Below are 22,114 nucleotides of genomic sequence, written 5' to 3'. Positions count from 1 at the left end.
ATGTTCAATCAAACAAGAATGCAAGTACTGAATTGGATTTTCGATTCTAGTTGTAATTCAATGACACAGTCCACATAGCATTTTGAATAATTATTATTAAACTTTATGATTGAGTGTCAGCAAATTTCGTGAGCTGAATTTTGTCACTGTGTCAAAATTATAGCACATAACCAGAGAGGTAGTAGCTGGTTAGTAATGAATTACATGTACTTTTCAAATATTTGTCTACTTCCACCACTTGTATTTTAGACTGTTTTTTTTCACTTCTATGGTTTTTGAAGCCAAACTTTTTGTTTTAATTTCTTCATTAGACATCGTTAACTGGAAGGTAGTATATGGACGGATTAGCATTACCGTACTTAGCTTTGCTCACGAAGCTCGTTATGCAGGGGCATAATTGTTTCTATATTTTGATCTGCCCATCGAATATTTGCAAAAGACAAAGTGGGCCATGACTATAAGAAGAGTGAAGAACTACTGTTATATGCAATAAGTATGGATTGAAAGTCGATTTTAATTACACTGTATCAAATGAAGTGTCCAGAACACCGGTTATGAACTGCCAATCCGTGGCAAGTTTCTTGCCGGTCTGCGAAATATATTTGACTTTTATAGCTCAGTTCCAAAAGTCACGACCTTTGGTGCTTGTCCATTAATTGAGAAGTGAAATATAGAATTTCAAATAGATTTCAAAGCGTATTGTTCAAGGATGTATATCACTGGTATTTTTCTGCATAGTGTCATAATATAGAGTTCATGGTTTGCTTTGAACCTGGAGCTTGTCGCAGTGCAGCAAGTGTTGTACGGAACTGTTTAAAAGTAGCTCACAACTCGTTTGGGAACGGTCGTTTTGTTAAAATTTCTATCAAATCACTGCAACACAAGATTGCGATATAATGAAGATAGGATGGTGCCAAAATGACTTGGACAGTCTTTTAATCAGACAGCCACGTTGGCCTAAGGCGTTTGAAGAAAGTTTCAGGTTTTGACAGTACAATTTATCAGCAGGATAGAGGCAACCAAACAGCAATCTATCATTTCATTTGAAAGAAACTGACCAACTCAAAAAGGGTTGTCAAAGCAGTAGGCCTACCTTTGCCTTGAAAATGCTTCAATAAAACCACGCAGAAGAAGTCTAATATCAAAATACATTTGTCGTAATCGAGTTAGTTTTGATTAAGATTTGATTGTGCGCAAAATTTATTTGATGTGTTGTCAGTTCGCAAGGTTCAAGGCTGAGAACCGCTGTTCTAGAATGTATCATGTAGTTAGATTTCTTCTAGCATTGTTGGGCATTTTTACAAATACCAGTAAATAAAGTGACTCGTACGAGAAATTGTCCTCATCATCAGTAAGGTATTTACTAGTGAAGTAGATTTCTGCACCTTCACTGTTACAACTATTGTACTCACCAAACTTGTGGCCCAATGTGAAAACATATGTTTTTCTTGCTCCCTGTCTGCAAGTCTGACTGAGTCTATCAGACGCAACAGTGTCCAGAGTGTAGGATTCTTGTAATTACTGGACCTTTATCGAAAAATGCCATCTCCTATACCAGTGCTTAATGACTGAAGCCCAAGGCCAATCTTGGTCTTCATCACCAAAGTACACTGAAGTATTATGGATACAAGCAAGACAATGTGTAGTACCATCAAAATACGCATCTCTTTTGGTGGAGTGAACAAGGAAATGTACATGCAACATAGAATGCTGATGATAAAGTCGATTAGATGCCTTATCAGTATGACCTTGCTTTAGCACATCAAAGCACTGAGATCAACACGGTAAAAACATCTTTAATAGATAATTCAAATTTCTTTACATAGTGCAAAGTAAAGGTTGAATAAAAGGCGGGAGTCTTTATTGAAAAATGATTCTGGTAGGTATTGCGTCATGAAGAGCTACTTATAACACCATAACAAAGCACAGTGATTAGGCTATATTATGCCAACGCTGAAAGTTTTTCCGTTACACATACCCACATACAATTTTGAAGTGAAGAATGCAAATACTTGTAAGCTGCGAACTGGATCCATAACCAGTCCAAGATGGAAAGATTCAAACAGATGCTGCAGGCCGATGGCGTATCACAAAATAATGCATGGTAGCAGGATGTAATGCATACAAAAAAGATAGATGTATCAGACCAGCGGTTCTCAACCGAGGTGCTGTTTGGACTGATCAATGGGGCCGCCTAAGGTAGACATGTAACAAAAATTAAGGGTGTTTGATCAGCTGAAAACAAAAAAATGTAACCTTCAATAAATACACTCAACTGGCCACGACACCGTGATTGAGGCTGGACCGAAAGTTGCATTTTTTATCTGTCACTAGCATCAGCGTCTGGGTCTATGAGCCTTTATTCTAGTCATCAGCTCCCTGAATCTCACACCCAGGGTACTCGAATTGGTCGAAAAGGTTGAGAAGCACTGCGTCAGACACAAATAATAATGCAGGATCAGAACAGTATTGCACTATGGGCGTCATTGCTACCTATTCCCAATACTGCGGCGACTTGGGAACATACTGCTGCAGCACAACTGCAAAGCACTGCAAATACCATCCAGTGATTTTAGGAATCTGAGGAGGTAGACTACGAGACTACGTCACTTTTCCTTATCAATATAAAACTCCGCACTGGGACTGCTCCTCCCGCTGTGATTCATCCCCTGGGACACGTCGAGCCGATCCATTTCCAGGCTGACATTCGATCTTGACGGTGTGGCCACTTCGCCTGACGCTGCAGAGTTGATTCTCAAACTGTCATTTTGCATGTATAGCAGACGCCCGTCCATTGCACTCGCTTGTCCCTCCCGTTCTCCCATATCACCTGAAACGTCGAGGTGGTCAAAGAAAAACCAAGTATTTCTACTTTTTCACAGTAGATTTTGGCTACTCATTTCAATTACTGAAGTGGTAATGTTTTTACACTGTTTTTACTTCTACTCAACACTTAATTTAGGCTTAACTACTTACTTTTCACACCTAGAATTTTGTAAAGTGGAGGTAGTTATCGGGCATACTTGCATCATTTTCATGAGTGAAATTGTCGCCGACTCGCTATGTTCACAAAATGCAATACGATATAGAAAATGCTACGCCCGTCAGCAGATTCAAGATCGTTATTCATTTGCACACAAAATCGGCAATTCATCTCATGTCTGATTTATCGCGCCTGTAGCCAGCTCATGATCACCGTTGTCCTGAACTATCGCATATGCGGCAGGCTATGAATGCTTTGCCTGCAATCTGCCCATGGTTTAGAGACAATGAAACCACATGCTATCAATTATAAAAGGGAGACGTACTTTGGTTATTGTACGCAGTACCTACTTCGTATCAACAAGAATACGTCTATAACAATCTTCCACGCATTTCAATACTTCACGGGACAGTTGCTTTACCATTTGTTGTTACCCGCCATCTTTTGAAATGTAACAAACCAGATATCCCGAATAAATGTAATACCTTGTCTCCTCTCCAATTCCGATATTTCTTGCATTGCGTTATTGAACTTATGTTCGGCTAACGTCCTGTAAAAGTTGCACGCAAAACCAGCAAACATCAATGTCGACGGTATCAAGATGGCCATAGCCGCCCAACCAGCTTGTGTGGCATTTCCGCCTGTCGACGAAATATCAAGTTCAACTGCTTGACTTTATCGCCAAGGTTTAAAGCATTACATTTTTCATCGACACAAGTTATGTTGACGGTCGGTTGGCTGCATTGGTTCTTGGCACACAATCCGAAAAACTTGAGCCATATAAGTAGAGCGATTTCAACGAGAAATAGAACAAGCCCGATGCCTGAAAAAGTAGTGACAACAGAAGTTGAGATGAATTATAAAAATGAAGCTAGTTTGAATTTCACCTGTTGACAATATCCATGATATTTCGATGTATGACCGCATTTTAGTGTGAGGCGAGTGTTTCAACTAAACAGAAAAGAACTGATTATTCTGCCGTGCACTGCAGCAGGTGGCACTTACAGCGGAGAAGGTGTGAATGTTTGATATGGCTTCAATATTAGGCAGAAGGCAAGTCGAAATCATCAAAGCAAACAAATGCACCGAGACGAGGCAGGTGGTGACCATGGAAAAAGAGATTAGCAAACCCTTCGGATACTTCACATCAGCGTCGAGCTGCACTTCAACCATGGCAATCTGTAAGACCAGACATGCAGGACCAGATAACACTCTGTAAATGTAAATTAATCAATTCGCAGTCACCTACCATTGCAAACCCGGCCAAAAGAGCAGATGTCCTACTGACAGCCTTCAACTTGGCACGGCTGAGATACAGCTGCCGCCACATTGGCGCTTTCTTATCATTTTCTGCCATTCTTGGTCTCGGCCAACCACTGAGTGTGCTACCTGTTGAATCAAAACACAATTGAATATATTTAAACCAAGTAAAGCTTTCAGAAACAAACGAAGTTCAAAACAGACCAAATCCAACATCAGGCTAGCGAAGCGCCATGAATTACAACGACTAGTCCATTACGGTAATTTAGAGAATGCTCTAGCCACATGACAGAAAACCCTCTTACAAATACTACAATGCTGTGAATAAAACAGCCGCTGAGCAGCCAAGCTAGAAGTGCAAGGCTGTCAGAAAAGTCTGAGGAATATATGTTATGACACGTCCCCTAGGAATTAAATATGATTACATGTTTACATCTCTATACGGTACCCACTTTTAACAGTTGATTTATCTTAAGCCTGTATGAACCACCAATCCTCCAACATATAATCCACTTTTCGAACAACTGAAGTTTCAAGCAGGCCTGCCAACCAAGTCAGACACTAACTACTAAAATATTGTTCTTAAACTACCGATTTACTCTTTTAAGAAAACATCAAAGTCACAATGCTGCCGGTTTAATCATTAACCATGCCGTAAAAGTTCCCAGTAAATAGTTCTGATCTTTACAGTCAATAGGCTACCTGATCAATGCTTCATTAACTCTAAATAACAGACTAAAATTGTCATATCTATGAAACCCTATGAATGATGGAACGATTCTAAAATCAATCATTTAAAATTGGGGTAAGATATCAACAACTGGAATATATTGTGGGGCATAGACAGGAAGTATTCCAGCACACTTCAAATATGCTGCAATTCATAGCAGCAAGAATATCCTAATGCAGTGTTGGTTAAAGTAGAATCAGATTTCATAAAGTGTTACCGTGAGGAGTAATAGGCCTATAAGACAAGACAAACAAATCTTAAGCAGAGGTACAGAAAAACTAAATTGAAAAGTAATGATGTACGTAGTTTCAAGAAATAATCCAAAAACTGCTACGTCCAATGTCCATAGCCTGCGAGTCAGTTTCTAATGGATCTGCACCACAAACATATAATGGCTTCAATTAAGTGTGATGCAACTTTTCCGTTGTTGCATTTTTTTGCATAAATTATTAAACCCAAGATAAATATATATAAGGAATATGACCAACTTGTTATGTTCCCTAAATAAAGCATGCACATTCGATTCATGAGATAACAAGTATATATAGGCCTACCGCCAAATTCAGACTTGAGCAACTGATTGACAAATTGTTCACATTCTTTCATAGGCTATAGTCGCTTTCCTGCAACATTGATCAACATCCAATTTGTGTACTAGCAATGCTAGATGTAATGCGGCGTCACCGTCATTTCCTGGTAATCTTCCAGGCAGGAATGAGTTGAAATGCGTCTTGCCAAAATTATAGTGTATAGCGTCTTGTTCAATGACCTATCTATCTTGTTCACGTAATAAAATCAGCCCTATTTCAATATCTACCATATCTTGCCGAAGGTAAGCTTTACCGATTAAATTTGTACTTAATCGATCATTTCATCAACCTATCTTAGGTGAATTCAGAGCTAAACAATGAATATATCTATCCGCAGGTGAAAGTAATCATTAGGCTACTGAGGTTTGATTTAACACATATTGGGCTGCTAAAATGCTAGCAACCATTCAATCAATCAAAGTTGCGCCTTGACGTGAATAGATAAGTAAGTAAAGAGTAAGTACTGAAGTAATAAATAGTCAATGCAGAGACAAAAAATAGCAACGCAGAATAGGGTTGGATAAATAGTGCACATTCAGGTCGTATAATGTACGTTAGGAGTGTAAAAATTTTTCAACAATTCTGCTTTGTATCTTGGAAATGCTAGGGTGTAGGGGAGGCAAGTTTTGTGTTTTTCAGGGGTCATGGAGCAAAGATTAGAATTAACCAATCCAAAATCTTCATGGTCATGAATAAGTACCTTATTTTTGTAAGTTATCCGTGTCCAAAGTTACCCGGGCATGTGGGGTAACTTTGGACACTGTAGCTTTTTGTATGTCTACACCAGGGCTGGCCAACCTTTTCAGCCAACGGGCCATATTCGATTGGCAAATTATTGCGCGGGCCACTAGCCGCGCGAAGCGCGAAAATTTTTTGAAGTTTATAGGTCAGTAATATTATGACTTGACTATATTGCAGGCCTGTTCTATATCGCTGGGCCAAGTTTGCGAGGACTGGGCTATTCGGCGCATGGACATTTCGATATCGAAAGATGCGACCAACATGCGTCAATCATTTTCGTGCCTCTGAGGTTTCATAATCGACAGTCTTACTGCGAGCACAAACGCAATGTCGCATATGTTGAACGACACTTTGTCTCATAATCGCGAATATAGTTAGACTCAATCTGATACATTAGGTGTTCTTCCATTTTCACAAAAAGGCAACAATATTAAAAACAAGAAATCGAGTGACAACATGTTGCGCCATGCTTGTAGAAAATGTTTACCTTTGATAAATCGATCGCAAATTATTCTGCTTTATTGTAGTGTACGAAGATATACCAATATGTGAATGGCTGATGGATCTGTCAATGCGTCGGAACTGATATTTTAGTCATCACATCTCAAGTGTTGCGGCCAGACTAATCAAATGTTTGATTGGCCTTGCAAGTTCACAATCTGTGCAATCCATTTTTGATGATAATAGAAATTTCGGAAATTACCTCGCGGGCTTCTCAAAACCTTCTCGCGGGCCACATGTGGCCCGCGGGCCACGGGTTGGCCGGCCCTGGTCTACACACCATTGTTTATGAAAACTCATAAATGAGGCTTATTTGGCAAGAGTTGATGATAGCAGTGGCTAAAACTGAAACAAAATAGCATACGACCGGCCTATTGCATCATTTCAAACTAATCCCCCCCCCAAAAAATAGAAAATTTGGTGACTTATTAACAACATAAGGGGTATCCCACTGGCGGTGTCAGCAATCAACAGCAACCATTAAGCATATTACGGTGATTTATTGCCGATTTCAAATATTTTACTGTTCTCTAACAGATACACTTGATCCCTTTCGTATGTCCTCTGATAGATATATTTGTCGTAATTTACGGTAGGCCTATCCCATATTCAGCAGGCGCATCTTCAAGAGTATGTGATAAGATTTTTAAGTAGCTTACACCCGATTACAGTCTCTCGGCTTATTGCCTACCCATTTTTTGATATTTTGGCAAACTCTTAATTTATTAACCTTCTCATTCCATTTAAAAAAGCCATTAGGTCGGTCATAACGAATACAGTTGCCGATACACTTTGACACAGATGAAGCAGCCACGTTCCAGAGCTCTAAATATCACACTGTCCACTGTCCAAAGTTACCCCGTTACGATAAAATTTGACGGGTAACTTTGGACATCAGATTTTTTGTATTGATCTAAGGGTGAGCCCGCTGAGATTTTTGCCATGGATTAAGACTACTTAGAGCAGGGGTTCTCGAACCGCGGCCCGCATGCGGCCCGCAGACGTATATTTTGCGGCCCGCGACATCTTTCATTATAAACGCAATTACTAATGACACGGTATTGTTACACATTGATTTAGATACTTGGCTCTTTTATCGCACCGTCTCTGTTTCGTTTGATTACTCATTCTTGAAGACAGTGGTTCTCAAACTGGGGGCGCGCCTCCCCTTGGGTGGGTGAAGCATCTGAAGGGGGTGCGAAGCTGCGGTCAACTGAAAAAAAATTTGCGCTGTGCGCAATTTATCCCAATTCATAGTTATTTCTCTGTATATAGTCCGAATTTCTTATTTGAGAATTCTCTAATCGACGGCTATAACCTTCTATGCTAGCATTCTGGTTGCATTTTGTTATATGACGATAAGGGGGCACGAAATTTTTCCCTATCAAAAAGGGGGGGGGGCGTGACTAAGGAAAGTTTGAGAACCACTGCTTCAATGTGTTCTCGTTTCTTGATATATGCTCGAATTCAGATTGTTATTGTTTTGAATGATTATTCAGCTGGACTCTGGTTCAAGAGAATCCCGCTACTTAGTAGGCCTACACTTTTAAAGAGTTTTACTCACTGCGAACGGTTGTTGAGATTGCCGACGACGTTACAGAAGCATCGTTTAAAATCGCTTCGAATATCACTAAACCCAAGAAATCTGATATAGAAGGTGCGATTTCAATGAAATCGTAACATACTTTGCTAATATTTGCTGTTTACGGAACTTAGCAGCAAAGACAACATCACCTGACAAATTTCCAAGATACAATCATTTGATTCAATCCTGACCAGACAAGTAACATCAATACCAGTCAATCTTTAATCGCCTGTTCTGAAACACGTTGCCGCGTTGACTACTTTTACACAGCCTTGGATGAATCCACCGACACTGTATAACTAATTATTTGGTTGAATTTTATCAGAGTGGACATATATGCAGAGAAATGCTGGTTGGGCAAACGTTGGGAGGGGACCAGCGAAAAATATCAACTTGACAAAGCTGACTTCTGTAGCTATTGGTACAGGGCCCCAGGCATGAACGGAAAGGAGAAAGGTTGATTGGTTTGCTCAGAAATACCCCTAAACACCAGACTTCTTCTCATATCACTCAGAGCTCAATGTGATAATGGTCTCAGTAAGGCAAAAGTTATATTAATTTTAAACTTGCTCGCCCACGCATTGGAACAGAGAGTTCGGCTCTCCGGTGGAAGGATTTGAAGTTGCATATACCGACTTGACAACGAATGTAATGCACCCTCCATGAAGGGATTTACATGCGCCGCTAGAAGATACATATTCTCACGAGCAGCAGCTGCAAACTTACGAACGCTGTCCATTATTGCTTTATAATGCATAGAAATGTACTAAATGCCGGTATACGACTGGTAAATAGGCTACAATAGCCTAAATTTAATAGTAGCCCATGAATACAAGGTAACATTGTTCTGCGGCCCGCAGCGTCTTTTTCTGTTAAAATGCGGCCCGTTATACAAGGGAAGTTGAGAACCCCTGACTTAGAGGTATCTGCTGCCAAGTCTGAATCTATGAATTTCATGCTATCTATGTTTGGCTACAAGAAGTTTAATGGCCATCAATTTTGATGAAATTGACCCCTGCCATTAATTTATCAATGTTGGGTCAAGTTTATCTCGTAGTGAAATGAATCCACCTTTTATTGAGATTACTTGTGGTACTCTTGCCTCACGAAAAAGAATTAGACATCCAGCGGCAACCCTTTTCCATCAATAACCATTTTAATCTTTTACTGCTTAGTGTCCAAAGTTACCCCGGTTTACGGTGACACGGATTAGCTGGAAATTACTTCACTTCATTGAAATAGACACGTTAAAACGATTGTGAAATAAGAGTACTTTGCACATTGAAATTAACGAGTACGAAAAGGAAATGAACTGATAACAAGCACGTAAAATACAGGTAAAAAATTTCTCGACTGATATTCAATATCTATATTCTTTGTCGGTTCAATGTAGATTTCTTCACGATAAAATTTGATATTATATGATATTCTATCACTTGCGCGGCAGCTCTCCTGGAGTACTCTCACAGGCGAATTATAAGATTCATGGGCATTGTGACAGATCTTATATCGAAAGTTAACATCCTCTCTTCATGTCATCCTCCATATTCGGTGAATATAATCTAATTGTATCATTGTACCATCTAATTGAGACATCGGTAAGCCCTGCATAAGTGGGATGGATTTCATGAGATCTCAATTGGTACAACAAAAATACTTCTGGATAGTGGATATGACTATCAACTGAGAAATACATTTACCGGTATTTTACCTGCTTGTCAAGTTCATTTCCTTTTTGCGTAAAGTACTCTATTTGAAAATTATCACACGATCCTTTTAATGTGGATACTTCAATTAAGTGGATTAATTTCCAGCTAATCTGTGTCATATCTTTTTTCGTTTATAGGCGATGTCTTCATCCAAACTCCACCATAGGCCCTTGTCAAGACCAAAAACAAATGGAAAAGACATCCCTGCCTCTTCAGGCATACCTGGAACACGATTTTTAGCATGACCGTGTGACGAAATTTATCACCGTAAATAATATTATTTCAAAAATAACCGAAATTTCAATTTGACTGACCTCGGCTTCTACTGGTTGGAATTGAGTCAAATTTGGTGTGTTACGTTTTTTAGGTAACCTGACGATTTGACAACTAAGCCGATGAAATTTGAAAAAAATAAATGTTTTTTTTCAACACCCCTGATGTGTATCTACCGGACAGTGCCGTACAAAAATATACAAACGTATTGTCTAGTCTAAAACGTAGTAAGATAGCAATGGAATTATTCCTCTTGAATGGACTTTCACCGATGAATTTCTACAACATTACACTTACCCACTCAGTAGTCTTTCCAGCTTATAGTAAACTAATTTCGATATATTGATATCAGATAGTGGAATATATGCACAATGCATTTACAAAATAGGCATCAATATAGCCTACCGCAATTTTAAGTTATCTTACCCTTTGACGAAAAGCTAATTCCGTCATCTCCATTGGTATCCATTGATTCATTAAGCTATTATGACTGTTCAAACTGCAATTGCAAAAATATATCATTATTTCTATAGGAACCATCCCAACATCAATAAGGCCTATACTGCCACACATGAATTGATAGCACACACTTCGACTATTCATTTCAACGTTTTGTTCGCGAAACACCATGCCAGAGTTCAACAGTTTGTCTTTTGACAACACTTCAAGACTATTTTATGGAGCCACCACTCCATTTTGTGCTTATCTTATTTTAGTTCATCATACTATTTATGTATAGAAATTGGGAAGACTTATCATTTCAAAGCGAATTCTGTAGCTGCATTTTTTTGAAATACACGGCCGTGTTTTGAATATCCGAGTCGGCGGTTATATGAACGAATGCCAAAAATCCATTTCCACAAAGATATATGGTGGTGAATGTAATATTAACGCGTAACGCTTCCACCGACACCTTTGGGTTTGTTCGCAACATATATGGCACCATAATTGTGAAACGGATTTTTAAAGAACATATAACGTCTGGCCTAGTCATTTCTATCGAGCAGCTCATCTTGAAGTTATTCTGGAATAGCGGTTATGTATATCACAGGAGAAAATGGATTTTGCAAACTCATTTTTTCCAAAACCCCAACAAAACATCTCTTACAGCAATATGTTTGCATCAGCAGGCTTTTAGCAATTTGCCAATTAAATTCAGTTTGCACAGTAGAAGACTACATCTCAGACGGTCATTCTGTTCATGTGAGTCCTGAAGTTTAGCAGTTATGAAACGAACCTGCCTCACGAATTCTCTAATTGAAAAAAATACAAAATAGGTTTTCAAGCATTGTGCAAATTTGGCCCCGCTTAAAATGCCTAACAGACCCCCGGTTGAGAACTACTGCTGTTGTCTATGATAATTACAAGAGCAAAATATAAAGCGTATGTCCACAACTGCAGTACAGAATGGCAATACGCTAGTTCATGAGTGGTTTTCATGGTAATGAACGGGCTGTATCATAATTAGCTGGCGATTGTGACATTCATAAATGAAACAAAGTGAGCTGCCAACTTCTACTGTAAAAACTGGTCATGTGAAACTATATGGTTCACTATATTGCTCAGAAGCGGAACAATTTTATCACTGCAAGTCGACAAAGCGTAACTGAGTGCCTAGAGAAAATGAATTTACATTTTTCATGTTAAATATTTATACTTTTTTCAAGTAAGCTTACTCTCACTGCAGATTTGCTTGCTACCTTTCTTAATTTCTAGGAGGAAAGATGGTGCCGTAGGTTGGATATAGTCAAGAGCCCAGAGAATATGTTGCATATAGTTCAATAGGGTTGGTGCTCTTCGCGAAATAGCCTACCGCTGGGTTCTTGCCTATATGCAACAGACTTGCCTACATGCTGTACTGCCAAGGCTGTCCTAAATTGTAATAAGGTAAAGGCACATTGGAAAAAACCCAGTGCACATGTTGCATAAAGAAGTGGCCAAGTGCAATGGATCAGTGTTGGAATGCAGTCACCATACCCGCGAGTCACACAAAATTTAATGTCATTATAAGTCAAGTGATGCAAATTTTCAGTTCAGTTAAACACAAGGCTGAATTTAGATTTATGTAGGCACTAGGCATGCTTGCAATTATATAATATTCATTCATACATTCATTTGTTTATTAATATTTTTATCGCTTCAAAACAAGACTTGAATTAGTCTTTCAATCAGCAGACACCCCCCTCGGCTCTGAGCATGTAAAATATCCTACAGGGTTGGTTTGATTACATGCAAACTAAGGTCAGTCACATGTAAAATAAGATCAGTCACCATAATGTTAGAGTTTGGGGTTAGCGTATATAGGGTAAGGGTCCTTAAGGTTGTGGGTAGCGTATTTTGGGTAAGCTAAATTTCAAATCAAACTTTTTTCTTATGGAATCAAATTTATAATATGTTTCAGTACCTTTGAACATTACTTTTCCATGTTAACATTCAAATTTCACATTCAACTATAGATCTAGAACTCTAGATCCAAATCCGAAGATGTTTCAATGTAGTTCCTATATATATACGTGATCTGTATTTAAAATCATGATCCCAGATCCAACATTAAAATATAAATTTGTTGCCAATAGTAGGCTACTATCAAATTTTCAATTTTCATACCGAAATCGAAAATACATGCAGAATAGGGAAAGTAGGAACGTGACTATCTTCAAGTTATGACTCGATTCATTTCCGACTACTAACACAAATATAGGGTGAGTACCGAACCAAATGCGCCTCAGACATACTCAACAGTCAGCACAGAATACCTGAGTTTCAAAAGAATAGTAATAAACGCCCACAACACACGTCAAACAAAAGTTGTAAACGAAAATCTTCAGATCCGTCTTACCGAAATCCAAACATGCTCCACATACGTTATGTGTTCTGCCTCTCTGGTGCTCTGCTATGCTTATTGCTCATCTCTGGCAATCAGCTATTCCGGTTCCAGACCAATCGTACTGATGTGATGTCGGTATCCCGATAGATGGGGCCAGAAGAAAATGAGTATTACATACAGACATGTTATAAAACCGCTATATAATTCAAACAGATGTAACTAGAAACTGTAGCTATTGGGCAATAAGTGCAGGGAGAGATAGTGGGAGATACCAGTCTTACCAGAGTCTCCGGAGTGATTAATTACAGGATCTGGTTCACTTAGCACATTTACACTGAAATAAAACTGGGGATTGGAATGCTAGGTGTGTTTTCACGACACTGGCAGCAGTCAGGCGAGAAAAACGATGATAATCCGGTATCACGCTTAATTGTATGAAGTTTTAGACTAGTTACGTTTGCTACGCTCATTCTTTTAACATATATCTGTAACGATTTTAGTTGCAGAAAAATGTTATACCGTGAGTTGCTTGTAATCCACTAATCCTTTTCACAGTAGCCTTACTCGAACGAATGGTTTTCAGTTCAGATTGAACGTACAAATGCAGAGTTCACTGGTAACATGCTGTAAGCAGGCATTTTATTGACTATTCCACATGCTGTAAGCAGGCATTTTATTGACTATTCCAAGTTATTTCGACTGCGTCCTATTTTTCATGCCATCGTAATCTTGTGGTGTTCTGTATTAATGAAAGTGGGAGTATTATAGTTAGGCTACTATATATCATTTGTGGTTTAGGCCCAGGGTGGAATTGGTGGTAACGTCACGCGCAACTTTCCGTTTAATTATTCTATGTAAGAAACCCTTCTGTCACGCGCAACTCATTGCCGAAAACCACCACTGTTTCCAGTCTGGGTTTAGGCTATATACATTTCAACTAATAAATAAGCAAGCATTTCTGTATCTCGAATCACATCTCAATCTCCCGTAGAATAGATGATGGACGGGAATGTGGTATCCGAGAATTTGAGTTTGTGTCCATCTTCTAACACTTTTGGATTTTATGGTTGATGAAAATATGTAGAACCTATATTGAAGAATCTCGCGACACAGTTTCAAAAGAATGTATTAGTGGTACCGGTATAGCCTCAAAGTGACTTAATTGTAAATTTATTTTATACTAACAATGAAACTTAACCGAATATAATTGTATTGGTAAAAATGAGGACTTTTACGAAAACTGTATAGGAATTCATGCATAACAAAGCCATTTATAGAGCTAGCATAGTATTGAATGGCGAAAATTCCTGCAATCTGTAGAAAAATTGTGCGATTGCTCTCAAAAATGTGGGGTCAAGTGTAGAATATGGCCACTTCGAGAAAGTGATCTCCATGAGTCCATGACCATCGCCGATCAATGTTTCACATGAACATGTCAACACTCATAGTGCTTCACATGAACACGTCAAAATAAATTGTTTTTTATTTTGCCTGTGGAGAGACGGATAGGGTTGGCGGATGGGGGACATTAGGGTTAGGGGTATATTAGGGTTGGGGGTATATTAGGTTTGCCGGAGGGGGGATATTAGGGTTGCCGGTGGGGGGATATTAGGGGTGGTTGAGGGAGGGGATATTAGGGAAGTCGGAGGGGGGTCGTTAGGGTTGCCGGAGGGGGGATATTAGGGTTGCCGGAGGTGGGATGTTAGGGTTAGGGGTATATTAGGGTTGCCGGAGGAGGGATATTAGGGTTGGATGAGGGAGGGATATTAGGGTTGGGGTTAGGCCATCCCAAGATTATGGTTGGGATGATGGATATATATCTCTCAACCCTAATATCCCCTCCCCCAACCCAAATATCCCTCCCTCCACCAACCCTTATATCCCCCTCCGGCAACCCTAATATCCCACCTCCACCAACCCTAATATCCCACCTCCGGCAACCTTAATATCCCACCTCCACCAACCCTAATATTCCCCTCCCCCAACCCTAATATCCCACCTCCTGCAACCCTAATATCCCACCTCCGGCAACCCTAGTATCCCACCTCCGGCAACCCCAATATCCCACCTCCGGCAACCCTAATATCCCACCTCCGGCAGCCCTAATATCCCACCTCCGGCAACCCAATACTAATATCCCACCTCCGGCAACCCTAATATCCCACCTCCACCAACCCTAATATCCCACCTCCGGCAACCCTAATATCCCACCTCCGGCAGCCCTAATATCTTACCTCCGGCAACCCTAATATCCCACCTCTGGCAACACTAATATCCCACCTCCGGCAACCCTAATATCCCACCTCCGGCAACCCTAATATTCCCAGCATCCATGCTCCCCCAACCCTAATATCCGTCACGCCACAGGCAAAAAGCAACAATTTATTTTGACATGTTCATGGGAAGCATTTGTTGGTGTAATGTGAAACAATGATCAGTGATGGTCATGGGGATCACTGGCCGTATTCTACACTTGACCCAAAATGTGTTTTCATTTTACGTGACCGCAGAACATATTAGTATCTATGCTTTGTTTCTATAAAATATTCTGTTTTGACTATTGTTGCGAAAAGGAATGATCTGATGCCTACTGAAACCGATTTCGAGAGATGCGCCGACATTCTCGCCCGTCTTCAAGATGGCGTCCTGCAGAAGAAGTCGCTATCGAAACACTCGGCCGCGATACAGCAGCTGCTCAATCTACTGCAGAATCCAGGGTTTCGAGAAACGGCCAAGTTACAAAACTCGATGAAACAGCTCAAGAAGGAAGTCCACAATCCGGGTTTTAATGTTAGCAAACTGGATTTTTCTCCCGAAGTCGGCGGGCTGACTCTCGGCGGAAAAAAAATTGAGGTCGAAACCGAACGGGAGTATGATAGTTACAGCAGCTTCGATGATAGCGAAGACGATGAAAACGAAATGAACGAATTTGTGGAGCAAGCCGCGCAAGGAAGAGAGACCGAAAAAATCAGTCTTGTCAAGTCTGAGAATGAAGGTCTTGGATTTAGTGTCGTCGGCCTTAGATCGGAACACAGAGGCGATCTCGGAATATTCGTGCAAGATATTAAACCCGCCGGAGTTGCCGACCGCGACGGAAGATTAAAAGAAAGCGACCAAATCCTGGTGATCAACAATCAGCCTCTGGCGCCAAACATATCGCATCAGCAAGCTATTGGTATTTTGCAGCGCGTTAGCGGAATCGTCGATCTGACAGTCGCCAGGGGTGGAATTCCGCAGGAGCGAAACGCTAACGGCAGCCCTCAACTATCCAGGTCGTCGTCAGTAGCTAGTTCGTTGTCGCAGGCTTCCGGAAACCTTCCCGATACGGAATGGGGGGAAATAGAAACTATCGAGTTGATCAACGATGGAAAAGGATTGGGTTTTGGGATTGTTGGGGGGAAAGCAACCGGGGGTGTAGTTGTGAAGACAATCGTACCGGGCGGGGCCGCACACGGCGATGGCCGGCTACGATCTGGCGATCACATACTCAGAATCGGAGACACAGACCTCCGCAATATGGGATCTGAACAGGCCGCCGTAGTGCTGCGCCAATGCGGGAGTGTTGTCAGACTTGTCGTTGCCCGGAATTCGGTAGAAGATGACACGCAGGCGGAAGATGACAATCACAGTGAACACGACAACGATTACGAGACGCCTCATTCGCGATCTTCGTCGGTCAGTGTGAGTTTATCCGAAGAGGAGTCTAGCGTCGGTCCGCCTATCACGAGCAACCTCGAGTATCACAATGTGGAGCTCGTGAAAGATTCGAAAGGGCTTGGCATCACGATTGCGGGATTCATGCAAGAAGACGGGACCGACAAAGAGGGCATGTCTGGAATTTATGTGAAGAGTGTTTCGCCTGGATCCGCGGCCGATGCCGATGGCAGAATTCACCCAGGTGACGTCATTGTAGCTGTGGACGGACGTCGGTTGGATACGCCTAACATATCGAGCGAAGAGGCCGTCGAAGTTTTGCGTAAAACTGGTACTGTAGTCAGGTTAACTGTCGGCCGTCCGAAAGAAGATAACCGCCGTGATGACTCCAGTGCTGACAGCAACAGTCTTCCCGATATCAACGCTCCTTGGGGCGAAATCGAGCAGGACCACGGCGATGTCTTGAATTCGTCGGAAATCGATCAAATACGGACGGAATGGGAGGCTATCGTCGGTCCTGAATACGAGGTCGTGATTGCGCAAATCAAGAAATTCAGCATCACGAGCGGGCTCGGGATTAATCTCGAAGGCGTGATCGACGAAGGTAATCAGCCTCACCATTACATCAGATCGCTGCTGCCTGAAGGCCCGGTGGCGCGATCGAAAATGCTTCTCCCCGGCGATGAATTGTTAGAAGTCAATCGAACGAGAATATTGGGTTTGCGTCAGGTGGTGACGGTGATCAAAGACCTCCCGTTGAACGTCTGTATTGTGTGCGCCAGACCGCATAACGCGCCGGTCATTCCAAAGTCGAAACGCGACTCTGTTATCTTGGAGGAACGCGAAGGGGAGTATATCGAGAGAAGGATGAACGCAGAAGAGAACGCTTTGTCTTATCATCAAGAAAAAGAGGATTCCTACTCGAGTAGTAGTTCGGATTCGGCGCCGGAAGAAAACACTATGAAATCGTCTTCACATTCTTTGAGTATGAATGTTATGGCGCCTGATCCCGACAGCGCTTGGGAAGAAGAAATAACCTTCATCGACCTCGAAAAGGGCGACGAAAGTCTCGGCTTTAGCATTCTCGACTTCCAAGATCCGATTAATCCGCAGCGCACCGCGATACTGGTTCGCTCGATTGTGCCAGATGGCGTCGCGCACAGAGACGGCCGGCTGGAGCCCGGCGACAAGGTCATGTTCGTAAATGATGTCCCGCTGAAAAATCACACGCTGGAAACTGTTGTTAATGTGTTAAAGAGTGTTGCACCTGGATTAGTAAGGATTGGTGTAGCAAAACCGAAGCCGGAATTCAAAGTGTTGCAAGAGAAGGAAATACAACTGGAAAGTAAAGAAGATGGAAAGAGTCAGCTGTTTGTAGAACCCTTACCTCCACCTCCACCAGTGCCTCAGGATAGGTACTCAACGTCTAGCTCTTCAGATGAAGAAGACTACGAAGAAGAGATGCGTAGACAGCAAGCTGTCGAGCGCGAAAACGAAATGAGACGCCAAGCGCAGCTGGTCGAATTAAAACGAGAGGAAGAATTGCGAAGGCAACAGGCTATTGAGCATGAAAAAGAACAACAGCGTCAAGCGCAATTGGAAGAATTGAAACGAGCGGAAGAATTGCAAAGGCAGCAGGCTCTGGAACGCGAAAAGGAAATGAAGCGTCAGGCGCAGTTGGACGAATTCAAAAGGACGGAAGAACTGCAGAAGCAACGGGCTGATCGTGAGGAGGAAATGAAACGGCAAGCTCAATTGGCCGAATTTGAAAGGGCGGAGGAATTGCAGAAACAACTGGCGCTCGAGTACAAAAAGGAATTGCAGCGTCAAGCGCAATTGGCCGAATTCAAGAAATTGGAAGAGCGACCGAAGCCGTCAGTTCGGTCGCCGAACGAACGCAATCCACCTACGACATTCACCTCGAGAGACAGTCAATCTTCAACTAACGCGTCGCACAGGCGATCGTCCAGCATCACCACGCAGTCTTCTGAAGATCGCACGATGGAGGTGAAACAGATACAGGTGTCGGGAATGACGGCGATTGCCATTACGAGTAGTTTGACGTCGCCTATTAGCCCGGCGGAATCTCAGAAATCGTTCGAACCGCCCATTTCGCCACTAAAATCACCAGAGCCTGATGTTTTTCCTCCTAAAGCCGCTCCTAGACCGCGATACACCGCTCCGTCGTGGCAGGTGGCCGAGGATAACAAGAGAATGCCAATATCGGCCGAACTGTACGAAAAGAAGGTGCAAATAAGTAAAGGCCGCGAAGGACTGGGTATAACTGTCAGCCCTGATCGTGACGGTGACGGGCTTGTCGTGGGATCGATAAACGCCAACTTGGCTGTTCATAGAGCAAGGAGGCCGAAATTAGGCGATGTCATCAGGAGGATAAATAACGACTCCTGCGTCGGTTTGGGAGCGATGCAGGCGCGAGCGTTGATCACCAATCATTCCAGGTTCAGCTCCGACGTGACGATCGTGTACGTTCCCAAAAACTTTGTGCAGGCTTACAAAGACGGAGTTCCGCCTCCCGCCACGAATTCGCCTGCATCGTCGGAATCTGAGACGGAACAGCCTAAAAACGTAAACGTTTTACGATCAAAGTTTGAAGAACCGGCTCGGAACGAAAGTTCCGACATGAAAGATAAATACAAGAACGTCAACGGAGTGGTGCACATTGTTGACTTGCAGAAAGGATCGGGCGGTTTGGGTTTGGGCCTCGCTGGTAACAAAGATAAATCTCTTCGGGGAATATACGTGATAGCTGTCGATCCTAACGGGGCTGCGGCCAAAGACGGCAGGATCGTTGTCGGCGATGAGATACTCGAGATAAACAACGTATCAGTGACGGGACCTAATAACCACCAACGGGCTTCAGCCGTTATCAAAAGCGCTGAGTCAAGTCTTCGAATCGTGCTGTTGAGAAGCAAAGCCGCGAATTCGTCGAGGCTTTCGTCAGGCTCTTCAAATTCGATATCCGAAGATCGCTCCAGTTCGAAAGCAGGGCCTCGCGATATATCAGATCGTAAAAGTCGCCGTACTTCGGACGAGACGCAAAAACCCAGGTCTTCCAGAAGCAGCAGCCGGGGCTCGGCCGGTTCCGAGTCGGGTCCCCCGCAACCGAAAACGAAAACCATCAAGCTGGTCAAGGACTTTCAAGGTCTCGGATTCGCGATTTCGGAAACGGGCGACGGCATCGTGGTGCAGTCGATAGCCGCTGATGGTACCGCGGACCGGGACGGCAGGCTGAAGCGTGGCGACTACATCGTTGCCGTGGACGACAAGTCGCTGGATGGGATGTCGTACGAAAGCGCGGTGAAAGTGTTGAAGGAATCTCGTGGAACGGTGAAACTGACCGTTGCCGCCGACCCGCCTGATCCGGATCAAACCAGCTCGAGCCAGACGGATCCTGCCGTGTGTCCGATCGTCAGCGGCCGTGAAACTACAATAGAGATCAGCAAAGGACATTCGGGGTTAGGACTCAGTATAGTGGGCGGTGCGGACTCGCTTTTGGGATCGGTATTCGTCCATGCCGTCTACGAGGAAGGTGCAGCTGCCAGGGACGGTCGAATATGGCCCGGAGACAGAATCCTGCAAGTCAATGAGCATGATTTGAGGTCAGCGACTCACGATGACGCAATCGAAGTCTTGCGGAACACTCCCGGCAGGGTAGTGCTTACGGTTTTGCGGAACGAAAACAACGACCCGCAGAAATTGGACTCGTTCACCTACGATGTGTTCTTGGACAAAAAACCGGACAGGGGTCTAGGACTGAGCATACTCGGAAAATCGTCCGGAGGCGGAGTGTTTGTCAGCGACGTAGTCCACGGTGGCGTGGCGGCTAACGAAGGTTCGATCACGCCAGGAGATCAACTCTTGTCTGTGAACGATGTAGACGTGACGCAAGCCACTCAGGCTGACGTAGCAACCATGCTGAAAACGGCCTCCGGGACAGTACACTTCCGATTTCAAAGATCTTTACATGCGCCAATTCCCGCTGCCCGAGTGTTTTCAGAGAGCGGCAATGCGTATGACGAGGAAATATCAGATCAGCATTCTCATGACGGCGAACGCCACGTGGAAATACGCAAGGGCCCGTCTCAACCTCTCGGTATCAGTATATCAGGAGGCGTTGGGTCGCCTCTTGGTAATGTTCCGGTCTTTGTGGCTATGGTGTCTTCGAGCGGAGCAGCGTCTGGAAAACTAGAGAAAGGCGACAAGATACTAAGCATCAACGGAGAGTCTACACACGACAGGACGCACGAGGACGTGGCAAACATGCTGAAAGCGTCCGTGTCACATCGTGTGGTCAGGTTGACTGTAAAACAAGGCGGGCAGGACATGCAGGCTTTGGCCGAGTATCTCACGACGCAGCCTCAAGAAAAGAAATCGACGCCCAGGCCTAAATCCGAAAGCTTCGTGCCGGCTACTACTTCCGACACTGCTTACGAATCATCGGAAGCGGTCGAGATAGTACTGAACAGAGGCAGCGACGGGCTGGGATTCAGCATCGTGGGAGGAATCGGGTCAGTGCATGGGGATCTGCCAATTTTTGTCAAGTCTATTTTCGACGCCGGTGCTGCTACCGTCGACGGCAGACTGAAAAGAGGGGATCGAATCATAACCGTGAATGGACAACTGGTCGACGGATGCAGTCATGAGGAGGCGGTTAACGTGTTGAAACTCGCTAAAGGCCGAGTTGTTCTCAAAGTCATTCCGTCGTGAAGCCTTCGAAGGAGGCGTAACTAGACCTGCTGTGTGTCTTCATTGAGAAAATCCTGGAGCTTGCCAATTGTCTGCCGTGTCCGCTGGATATGGTAGTGACACAAAGGTTTTTATTTTTTTATTGCCTAATATGGTACGTTTATCGAGTGGTACAATCAATTGATGTTTTGGTAGCTATCGATCATATATGGTACGTTAATTTTCCTTCTTGAGAGTATTTTATCATCATCGATCGCCAATGTAGGAAATGGCGATTGTACGTATTTCTTGTTATGACCATGTTTACTACTATATCTAGCCCTGAGAATGTTACACATGTTCTGTTGAAACACTTCCTCCGCAATTTTATATATAAACTACTGCATGTTGCCTCATATAATTTCAATTCACTGCATTGTGTTTTCGGGAATTTACTATTAAACTGTTGACAGGTTGCAAAAGGTGTGTTTAGGGTTGTTGACTTTGAGATACCAATTACCAATCAATCATTATTAAGATTAGCCGACGACCAATATTCCGGATATTGAAGAAAT

General features: G+C 42.8%; 2 protein-coding genes across 3 annotated transcripts; one reads left to right on the top strand and one right to left on the bottom strand.

The window, feature by feature from the left end:
• Window positions 1-1,497: 1,497 nt before the first annotated feature.
• LOC145433648 (calcium release-activated calcium channel protein 1-like) lies at window positions 1,498-10,929 on the bottom strand. 2 transcript variants are annotated; one of them, XM_080310802.1, is made up of 7 exons: window positions 10,799-10,929; window positions 4,233-4,372; window positions 3,989-4,162; window positions 3,871-3,934; window positions 3,684-3,806; window positions 3,469-3,624; window positions 1,498-2,830 (listed from the first exon to the last, which is right to left on the bottom strand). In XM_080310802.1, the coding sequence occupies exons 1-7, from the start codon at window positions 10,839-10,841 to the stop codon at window positions 2,607-2,609; spliced, it is 924 nt and encodes a 307-aa protein (XP_080166928.1). In that variant the 5' UTR covers window positions 10,842-10,929; the 3' UTR covers window positions 1,498-2,606. The 2 variants fall into 2 exon arrangements, with proteins under 2 accessions (XP_080166928.1, XP_080166929.1); XM_080310803.1 differs by lacking the exon at window positions 10,799-10,929 and adding an exon at window positions 4,696-6,322.
• A 4,656-nt stretch (window positions 10,930-15,585) lies between these two features.
• LOC145433635 (multiple PDZ domain protein-like) lies at window positions 15,586-22,021 on the top strand. The gene has a single exon (XM_080310789.1). The coding sequence runs from the start codon at window positions 15,783-15,785 to the stop codon at window positions 21,579-21,581; it is 5,799 nt and encodes a 1,932-aa protein (XP_080166915.1). The 5' UTR covers window positions 15,586-15,782; the 3' UTR covers window positions 21,582-22,021.
• The last annotated feature ends 93 nt before the right edge of the window (window positions 22,022-22,114 follow it).

Source organism: Botryllus schlosseri, chromosome 2 (genome assembly GCF_051294905.1).
Source record: "Botryllus schlosseri isolate E-star chromosome 2, Bs_hap1, whole genome shotgun sequence".
In the NCBI taxonomy this organism is placed as follows: domain Eukaryota; kingdom Metazoa; phylum Chordata; class Ascidiacea; order Stolidobranchia; family Styelidae; genus Botryllus; species Botryllus schlosseri.
The sequence above is the reverse complement of the archived record's forward strand: the minus strand, read 5'-3'. Positions and strand labels throughout refer to the sequence as shown.